This window comes from Daphnia pulicaria, chromosome 1 (genome assembly GCF_021234035.1).
Source record: "Daphnia pulicaria isolate SC F1-1A chromosome 1, SC_F0-13Bv2, whole genome shotgun sequence".
NCBI lineage: Eukaryota > Metazoa > Arthropoda > Branchiopoda > Diplostraca > Daphniidae > Daphnia > Daphnia pulicaria.
Window position 1 is genome coordinate 15,215,638 of NC_060913.1, and position 9,390 is coordinate 15,225,027.

Consider the following 9,390-nt stretch of genomic DNA (forward strand, 5'->3'; position numbering starts at 1 on the left):
TTAGCTCGTTACAGTTGGTAGAAAATGTAGAATATTACACATATCAAGTTGTAATTCAACACATAATGTAGCTATATGTTTCTTTAGCTAGGGTTTTAGAATGGCTATGTGCATAATGCAAAAACAGGTATAATAAAATAAACTGAAAACATGATAGTACAAAATCATCTATTGAGCAAAAAAATAACATCTTTACATGAACTATGAGTTCAGACTGGGGAAAGTATGTTCCTTCATTAAGCTTGTTACAGCATCCTCCTTCTCATTGGATAGGTCATCAAAATCTGCTCCACATGTCCACAATGTTTCAAGGTCATATATTTTTCTTGTTTTGCTTGAAAATATATGCAGTGCAATATTTCCCAGATCCAAGGCAATCCAATCTTTATTATCTTTCCCTTCTATAACTGGTAAAGGATCTGTCTCAAAACACCGCCTTTTGAAAACTTTTCTTATGAATTCTGTAATAAAGTATAGATAATAATGATGCAGATAATAAAATAGACACTTAATTTTAAATTAAATAATTTACCTGCAATAGCAGTCATTTGTTTAGGAGATCTTCCAGTAGTGATCACCATGTAATCTACATAATTCAACTCTGGTGGAACAGCAATTACAACTATTTTGTCAAGCTTTTGTTGGGATAAGATATCAACAAACTCTTCAATATCGAATACTCCAGTGATCCCTCGCTCTAAGGAAACTCCTTCAAATTCATCAAATTCTTCTATTTCTTCTGAATCGCCAATTCTGTGCCAACTCTCATCATCTAGCAATTCAGTTGCATCAGACTTTATCTCTATTTTTTCTTCTGAAAATTTTCTTAATGAATTCATTAATTGTGGTCGGAAAGTCAAAAATCGAGATACTCCTTCACGTTGGTTAGCAAAATCTCTTTTAAAACATGCTTTGTGACTGATCCCGTTGACTATTTGGTGATGATGTATTTGGTGAGAATTCAATTTGCAGGTATTATTACTTAATGATTTCTTTGGGGTGAGAAATATTCGAAACGACAACTGACGCCACATATTTACTATAAATACTGATTTTAGTGTGATTTGAAGTCTGATTGTTGCCTGCCTGATAATACCGAAAGCACAAAAACACAAAACATCAATATTTTCGTCTGCAAAGAGCAGACGAAATAATTTATGATGCAATGAATCTGCAGACGAAAATTACGAAAGAACAACAGTCTTGTGAGAGAGATCAGATAGATTTTTACATTTCTAAACGATTCTACCGTTAATTTATAGGATAACTTGAATAAACGTCATTCTAGTTTACGTTAGGTAGAAAACTATATCAAGAAAACGCATATCTCCCTCGTCCTACTTGTGCATTTCGTATTAGCCTACTTGTACTTATCCATAGCTTCATCTGCCAGTGCCAGTCATCAGATAGTGGTTAAACAGTAATCATATCATTTGCGAGAATTCACTTATTATCTTTCTGTCTTGTCAGCAAAATATTCAAAAACCTAATTTAACAACAGTATTCTGATTTACTGCATTTCAAAATCTAAACCAAAAAAGTGTAACCTTCACAAGTTCCTTAAAGAATTAAGAATGTCCTTTTTTTCTCAGTTAGCTTCTGCTGTTGCCACAAATTTGGTTAATTCTCTGACTTCCTCCGGTATAACAGATCCTGTTAAAGTCACAGAAGTTTCCTCGTCTTCATTAATAACTAGAAATGTTTGTAAAAGAGACCAATGTTTAGTATTGTATGGAAAGGGTGCGAGTGTTAATGCTGCTGGTTTTGAGTTGATCATGACAGGTAGTAGGGATAAACTTTTCAGGTAAACCTTTATTGTTCAATATTTTGTGGAAATTCAAATATTCATACCATATCTTGTAGCCTTTGCAGGTCTTCAGAAGAAACATTTGTGGAGCATCATTTTCAAATGGCTAGAGATAAACTGCCATACCTATTGAAAATATCAGTAGAGGTTTGAAGTTCAACCAAATATTAAAATAATATTTTGTTTTGATACATGTATATTTTAATTAAATTTATAGCTGTGTATGCTACCCCAACTTCAAGAAGTCTGGTCTCTTATAATTGTTAATCCATGTTGGACTGCTGCACATATTGTTGCCTATTATGGTCTGCAAGATGGCCTCAAGGATCCTTCACTTTCCGCGTATTGTTTTGTATTGATCTGTTAGTCGACATCGTTAGATTAACGTACTAAATACTTTATCAGTCTGCTTTGCCTTTGTGACGAGTCTACTGGAATGACGCCAATGCATGTGGCAGCAAAAAGTGGGAAAGCAGAGTTCGTGAAAGCTGTAATAAGTAGTACCATGTCCGAAAATGTGCAGTTTGATGCAAGAGATCGTAAAGGAAATACTGTGTATCACTACGCCGCAACAGCAAACAAAGAAACAATTGAGGTAATTAAGTTAGTAGTGCTGTTACTGACTGCGTAATTATGTAACTTAATTTTTTCCATTGTACTAGGCTTTAGGTTTTTGCACTTTACAAGGAATGATCAACTCTAAAAACGAAGAAAATCAAACGCCGCTCCATCTAGCCTGCCTAGCGGATAAACCGGATAATGTTAAAGCTCTCATAGCAGCAGGGGCGAATGTCAACGCATCTAGCAATGATGAAGGTTCCATCGTTCAAACTGCTGTCGCCACTAGTTTCGCGTGTGCAAAAGAAATTCTAACAGCTTTCCCTAATCAACTTCACGTCAAAGTAAATTTTGTGGGAGTGGAGTGTTCAGTAAACTTTGTTAATCAATTTGTTCGTCATAGGATATGAAAAATGGAGGCACACCGTTACATTGGGCTACGACGAAAGAAGTGGTTATGGCCCTTGTAGAGCTCGGTTGTAGCATTGATGCTCGCAACTTTAGTGGCCACACTGCCTTGCATGTTATGGTACAAAGAGATCGGTTTGAGTGTGTTGTTGCTCTTTTGAGCTGTGGAGCAGATCCAAATTTAGTCGATTCTACTGGCAATTCACCTCTTCATTTAGCATCTAGCTCTGCAAGTCTGCTGATAGTTCAGGTATATTTTTCGTTATAGCATTTTTAAAATTTTTAATTTAAAAAAAATACGTATATTTACAGGCATTAATAGCATTTGGTTCTAATGTGAACATGCTGAATGATCAAGGCGAGTCTCCGCGCCATTTAGTTGTTGGGATGCGTTCCAGTAATGCTCCACAGTATCTGTACTGTGTCCACGCTGTTGGCGCAAAACGCTGTTCCCAGAAAATGCCAAAATGCGGAGACGGGTGCAGTCCTACTGGAAAAGATGATGGGCAATCTTCCGGGGTAGACCAAATACCTCGAACGCGTTATCTGTTCGACGCCATGCTTCATCAAGTGTGTCAACATTCAGCAAGTGCTAATCAAGGATCGTAAGTTTTTCCGACAATGTTCTTGCCATTAAGAAGATTTTGATAAATTTATTTCGTGTTAAGGAAATCAAGTATTGGCGGACGCATCTTGTGTTTGGATGGCGGTGGGATACGTGGATTGATCCTAATTCAAATGTTAGAGGCATTGGAAACCATTCTTGGAGGGCCCGTAATCAAACATTTTGATTGGATATCTGGAACTAGTACTGGCGGAATTCTTGCCCTAGCTTTGTGTTGTGGTAAAGCCGCTCTTTATTTTATTATCATTTCAGCCACTGATGGAAAAATGTCGTATTTTTTAAGGCAAATCTATTTACGAATGTAAATCGATGTATTTTCGATTTAAGGACCAAGTTTTTATTGGCAAAAGACCTTACAACGCTGATCATTTGGAGGGTTTTCTGAGAACTGAATTCGGTGATCGTACTATGGCTGATATTACTGGCCCCAAGTAAGTTTTTTCTCAATTTCAGTGTTTTCTTCTCTTAGTTGTGACACTTTAATTGCATTAGGTTGATGGTCACAGCGGTCATAGCGGATACGATTCCTGCTGATCTCCATATCTTTCGTAATTATACGTCACCACAAGATTTGTTAAGCATACCCGAAGTAATTAAATCTAAAAAAGCTGAAGATCAAATGGTTTGGCAAGCTGCACGTGCTTCAGGAGCGGCACCAACATATTTCAGGTAAAATATTTTAAGCGTTTGATTCCATGTTTGTTTTATTTATACTTGTTCTTTATTATTTTGCCACAATTGTAGAGCTTTTGGCTCTTTTCTTGATGGTGGCTTGATTGCAAATAATCCGACTTTGGACGTATTGACGGAAATACAAGAATACAACTCGGTTATGAACGCTCTAGGTGCGGGTAGTTCCGTTCAGCCTATGCTAGTTGTGTCTTTCGGAACAGGGTGCAAACCAACTGAACAGGTGAGAAATTCTAGAAGCAAAAATAATTACAATGATTGAATGTCAAACATCTTCAGGTGAATACGATTGATGTCTTTCGTCCAGAAAGTCTGATTGATGCTGCCCGCTTGGCATGGGGTGCGTCCGCCTTTGGGAAGTTATTGGTTGAACAGGTAAATTAACTTCTAAATTTGAAACAACAAAATGAAATGCAATGTTTGTTTTTTATGAATGTTATCCTACACTAGGTGACCTCTACGGATCGAAGGGTAAGTTTATTAAAATTTATATAAGTGCAATCCAATTATAACATCCCCTATTTGACGGGTATTCAGGTTGTAGATCGGGCAAGAAGCTGGTGTAGCATGATCGGATGTGCGTATTTTCGTCTTTCTCCGTGCTTAGAGAAAGACATTGCGCTAGATGAAACTCGAAACGATCAATTGATCCCAATGCTTTGGGAGACAAAAGCTTTCATTCACAGTCATTCGGCTGACTTTAAAAGAATCGCACAGTTGCTTAAGAACTAGGTACCTGGTACCATTTGTGTCATTCTTTTCCTATTTCTTCCTTAACTTAACATTGAAAACGACAATTAGATCGGATAGTTTGTTTTGCTTTATAAGTCTCTCTTTACATAAATTTACGGCGGCACAATACATGTTCTGTATTTGAATTCTATTTCCTTTTCTTTTACCGTGAAGAAAATGATTACATTTTATAGTAGTTTTTATCTGTTCTTTTACGAACGGAACCAAAGGATCGAGTCTCCTCAAAAATGTAATTATTAATGTATTGTTTGAACGTTGAACTAATGTGCGTAGGCTTTATAATAGTTTGCGGAAGCCGTGGTGTAGTTATAATTATGTGGTTATGATATCATCGTGTCCAATGTCTGTTTGTTCGCAACTTCTAAACCGTTTGAGATATCTTAATCAAGTTTGATTGTAGAATGTTTTTCTCCGGATTAGGGTTTGAATGTATTGGATTAAGTTTCGTATATAATTTGGTTTGATTTATTTTTAAAGAAAACCATCGTTGGCGCCACCGCTTGGTGTCGCCGGTCAGGTTAGCTAGTAACCTGTACAAACATAAACCTGCATGTTTTGCCAAGCTATCAAATATCCTGCAAATCGAGTTCTAAAATACGTATATCCGTTTTCCGTTAGTTTGCGTCCGCAATCACATGTCACACGATACTAAAAAAACTGGCGACCTGGCGTTCGTTTTATAGTACTTGGAACTAAAAAATGGAAAATGAAAGAATATTACGAAATAATGCTGTGGCAAAATGGGAAAATATGTTGATGTAATCACGCTCAATGAGTCATTGCCATTATATTTTTTGGACGTCGCGCGCTGCACCTTCTCAAGTTGGGTTGTGTGTTCAAATGTGTACCACGATGTGTGTACGTTCTGCAACCGCTTCTAACCACACCCTTCTAACCATGTTCTAACGGGTTGGAAATAGCTGTTGTTGTTCCAACTCAAGGTTGCCGAAACCTAGTGCATCGACCCCCACAGGCTACAGCTGCCCACAGTGGATTTGACAGCAGATTTAGTCTGTTGGTTCGTTGGGTGTTAGACAATGGTTTTCTAAATGCTGTTCGTCGAATAATAATACCGTATGTTGATGGTATTTAACTCCAACTTCTCACGGGTATTTAACATTGCCGTTTAACAGTGTGCTTTAAAAAAATGAGTGGTTATGGCCGAAGAAGAGGCCGTAACATTAACCACATCAACGTTTGTGTCAAATACACCATATTCTTCTTCAACTTTGTGTTTTGGGTAAGCAACAATGTAGCTTTACTTTCTTGGTTTTACTTGCAGTAATAATTTTTTATTTGGTTTTCAGCTTCTTGGAGGAATTTTTGTTGGAGTTGGCTTGTATGCCTTCTTTGAGAAATGGAAAGGCACCGGCTACAGTTTGGTTCTAAATGCCGAACAAATGATTCTTGATATATCTATCATCATGCTTATTGTTGGTTTTGTCATGTTCACTGTCAGTTTTGCTGGCTGTGTAGGGGCTCTCAGAGAGAACTCCTGTCTTCTCAAATTTGTAAGTTTTTTTAAAACTTTTATTCAAAAATTATAATTGTTCTTAATTTTTTATTTTTTTTTAATATAGTACTCAGCTTGTTTGCTACTGTTTTTCATTGCCGAACTAGCCTTGGCTACACTTGGATTTGTCTTTCCTCAGAAAGTAACAGGGGTACTAGAAAAGCATTTGACTTCGAAACTCATTGAATTTTACAGAGAAGATCCAGATCTACAGAACATAATTGATTTTACCCAGCAAGAAGTAAGTAATTTGAAACTATAAAATTGATCAAATATTCACATTTATTTTTATTTCTAGTTCAAATGTTGTGGATTGAGTCAAAGTGGATTCTTGGACTGGTCTCAGAATGAATATTTCAACTGCACAAAAACTAATCCTTCTGTTGAAAGATGTGCTGTTCCGTTTTCATGTTGCAGAAATCCTGCGGACATTAATGTACGGAAATCTGTTACTTTGATAATTTCATATTGCTTCACACAAATAATTTTATTTCAAATTTTTTTTTTCTGGTTCCAGACTGGTTTGATTAACGTGATGTGCGGTTATGAGGCGCAACAACTTACAGTAAGTTATCATTTATAATTTTAATCAGTTTTCATTCGAGATCGTTTAATGAACCTGTATCAAATTAAACACAATTTTAGGAGCTTGAAGCTGCAAAGAAAATTCATATTAGCGGCTGCATTTCAATCATCGAAATGTGGGTGTATGGTAACCTCTACATTATAGCGGGCATAGCCACTGTTGTGGCTTTTGCGCAGGTAATTTGGAATTTCTCCTTCGTGAACATAACAATTTCATTAAATTTTTACTATTCCGTTTTACAGCTTTTTGTGATTTTCTTGGCAAGAACTCTTGAAGGACAAATTCAACGTCAAAAATCATTATGGATGCATTGAATTTCTCATTAGGCACTACTTCTCTGACACTCAAAGACCAAGATCAAGAGAACAAACACCTCTTCTTTTTTTTTAAACTTTCGAACAAACCTTCGATATAATTGTTTGCTTTAATTCACGTGTTTGTTGTGCATGTGATACTGCCTTCTTTTGGCGCCAGAGATCCCTGTAGCATTGTCATGATGTCATTTTCATCGTTCAAGTTTCATTTAGCAAAAATAAGAACAACTTTTTCTAATAAAAGATACCAAATCAAATCGTTGGGAATTTCTTTTAAAGAATGTGTAATCGATATCTTATCGATCCTGCTGTCGAATCTATACTTTTTCTCTACAGTGTCTTCCCTGCTTTTGACTTTTTACTTCTCAGTTCAAAACTCTTATTCCTAATTTGGAAGGATATATTGCTTCAAGATAGTCACACTCTAAATGGTAACTCAATTCTTATCTATCCCATAAAGTGTATTTGATGGCTTTGATTTTTTTTGCATTTTTTTCCTTTCAGTGGCACATCATGGATTAACGGGATCGTTAAGAATCGAACGTTTGCTGATTGGGCACCAGCAGTGCACAATTTTACGGCTTCGTGTGCGTGGCCACTTATGTCTTTGATGTCTGATCGCGATCTAAATAACGGCCATATAACGGTAAAATCCGGTAAAATCCTCCAGCCATCTTTTTCCATATGGATTCTTTGATAATGCGCAGATGTTCCGGATTTTCAAACGGGACCGTAAACCATTCGACTTGCAGCAAGGCTTACATCATCAACGGCAAGGACGGACAAACCATAGGAAATTTCAACACTTTTTTTATCTGTATGTTGCCAAGTATATTAAACTGAAATATTGTCTAAATCTGAATCTAGTTCATAGCTAGCAGCAATAACGTTTTGCCGGCTTTCAATATTGTCCGACAGCGCAGCAATTCTCTGCTTCATTTGCTGGTGTTAATGGCCACTTCGAATATTCCCGGCGTCAATGCCGATGCCATTAGTCACGTTTGGAAGCTTTGCTCGGATTGCTCTCTGAAAAACCAAAGGCGGAAGTAATGGCTTTTTACGCGCGCATGAGTGAGGATTCACTTTGCTCTTGGTTCGCTCGATTCAATCTCTTCATACACAATTTGGCTCAGCTGCATTTCCATGGAGACCATATCAGCAATCGACTAGCTAATAATAGTTTGTTCCGAAAACCTACGCTCTCGCTGCCGACAGCCGAATAATCGAGGTAATCGACAGCAAATGAATTCTAGTAATAAATATTAAAATATTAAATTTTTAAAATAAAAAAATCAGAGAGTTTCTACGAAACAATTATCAGGATCGAATAGCGGTATAGTTCAGAAACTTTATGGTCCCTAAAGTACATCTACATCGTGGGCCTTCAGCGTGTCGAACAGATGGGAAGAACTGAACTTACGTAGTCACCGGGAATTTTTGGAGTTTCATCAAAAGTGCTGCCTCCGCTTTGAAATTCATTGGTTTCAATCGATCTCCACTTTTTTCCCCAGTCCTCGATCAATATGAAGAGACTAATGCTTATGTCACCAGCTAGTGGCGCAACAAGTCTTCGTCCAGTCATACGGAATGTCGCCAATTCTAATGGTCACGTTCAAGGTTTGGTGTTATTACTAAGCTCATAATTCGTTGCGTTTCCCATTAATTATCCCGTTGGTCTCTACAGGCGAGTTGAAGATATCGATCCAATATACTCGGGGCGAGTTGCATGTCATGATCCAACATGGCCGTGAGTTGATTGCCGTGGGAGGCTCGGCAACTTTTGTCAACAAGCGACCGAGTTGCCGTCACCTTACGTGAAAACGTACATATTACCGGGTTTGCACAAAATCATCAAGCGTAAAACACGTCCACCAAGCGTAAAGACAAAAAGAAGTTGTTAACGATTTTTTTCTACTCCCGACATTATTCTTTTTTTTTTAATGAATTTAAATAAACAAATGGTTAAAGTTTTATTTCTTTCTCCTATACATCTCTGGTAATTATTTGAATTTAAATTATCCCTTTCCCTGAAATGAAATTCAATAGTAATAACTTAAAGAGAAAAAAGAAAAAAAGAAACTAGTTCATTAGGTAGCAGTTTCTTTACGCTTTTCACATTCAAGCTCTCTTTGGGAG

At 37.0% G+C, this 9,390-nt stretch overlaps 3 protein-coding genes across 3 annotated transcripts; 2 read left to right on the plus strand and 1 right to left on the minus strand.

The window, feature by feature from the left end:
* Window positions 1–151: 151 nt before the first annotated feature.
* On the minus strand, window positions 152–1,889 carry LOC124340443. Its single transcript, XM_046792971.1, has 3 exons — window positions 1,811–1,889; window positions 533–1,171; window positions 152–461 (listed from the first exon to the last, which is right to left on the minus strand). The coding sequence occupies exons 1-3, from the start codon at window positions 1,887–1,889 to the stop codon at window positions 202–204; spliced, it is 978 nt and encodes a 325-aa protein (XP_046648927.1). The 3' UTR covers window positions 152–201.
* Window positions 1,145–4,966, plus strand: LOC124340421 (85/88 kDa calcium-independent phospholipase A2-like). The gene is made up of 14 exons (XM_046792951.1): window positions 1,145–1,804; window positions 1,864–1,954; window positions 2,025–2,149; window positions 2,213–2,402; window positions 2,470–2,709; window positions 2,769–3,023; window positions 3,086–3,378; window positions 3,442–3,617; window positions 3,682–3,829; window positions 3,891–4,067; window positions 4,143–4,311; window positions 4,368–4,463; window positions 4,539–4,559; window positions 4,626–4,966. The coding sequence occupies exons 1-14, from the start codon at window positions 1,575–1,577 to the stop codon at window positions 4,818–4,820; spliced, it is 2,406 nt and encodes an 801-aa protein (XP_046648907.1). The 5' UTR covers window positions 1,145–1,574; the 3' UTR covers window positions 4,821–4,966.
* Window positions 4,967–5,797: 831 nt separating this feature from the next.
* LOC124327727 (tetraspanin-33-like) lies at window positions 5,798–7,511 on the plus strand. Its single transcript, XM_046786728.1, has 7 exons — window positions 5,798–6,081; window positions 6,149–6,352; window positions 6,422–6,595; window positions 6,653–6,790; window positions 6,872–6,919; window positions 7,000–7,116; window positions 7,183–7,511. The coding sequence occupies exons 1-7, from the start codon at window positions 5,989–5,991 to the stop codon at window positions 7,252–7,254; spliced, it is 846 nt and encodes a 281-aa protein (XP_046642684.1). The 5' UTR covers window positions 5,798–5,988; the 3' UTR covers window positions 7,255–7,511.
* The last annotated feature ends 1,879 nt before the right edge of the window (window positions 7,512–9,390 follow it).

Excerpts from the sequence above, each read along its gene's own strand:
- LOC124340421 (XM_046792951.1), top strand. The coding sequence starts at position 1,575 with ATGTCCTTTTTTTCTCAGTTAGCTTCTGCTGTTGCCACAAATTTGGTT. Across the intron at positions 3,379-3,441 it reads GCAAGTGCTAATCAAGGATC|GAAATCAAGTATTGGCGGAC; the intron begins GTAAGTTTTTCC and ends TTTCGTGTTAAG. Across the intron at positions 4,312-4,367 it reads GGTGCAAACCAACTGAACAG|GTGAATACGATTGATGTCTT; the intron begins GTGAGAAATTCT and ends AAACATCTTCAG.
- LOC124340443 (XM_046792971.1), bottom strand. The coding sequence starts at position 1,889 with ATGTTTCTTCTGAAGACCTGCAAAGGCTACAAGATATGGTATGAATAT. Across the intron at positions 1,172-1,810 it reads CAAAATATTGAACAATAAAG|ATTCATTGCATCATAAATTA; the intron begins GTTTACCTGAAA and ends TTTCGTCTGCAG. Across the intron at positions 462-532 it reads ACAAATGACTGCTATTGCAG|AATTCATAAGAAAAGTTTTC; the intron begins GTAAATTATTTA and ends ACTTTATTACAG.
- LOC124327727 (XM_046786728.1), top strand. The coding sequence starts at position 5,989 with ATGAGTGGTTATGGCCGAAGAAGAGGCCGTAACATTAACCACATCAAC. Across the intron at positions 6,920-6,999 it reads ATGAGGCGCAACAACTTACA|GAGCTTGAAGCTGCAAAGAA; the intron begins GTAAGTTATCAT and ends ACACAATTTTAG. Across the intron at positions 7,117-7,182 it reads CTGTTGTGGCTTTTGCGCAG|CTTTTTGTGATTTTCTTGGC; the intron begins GTAATTTGGAAT and ends TCCGTTTTACAG.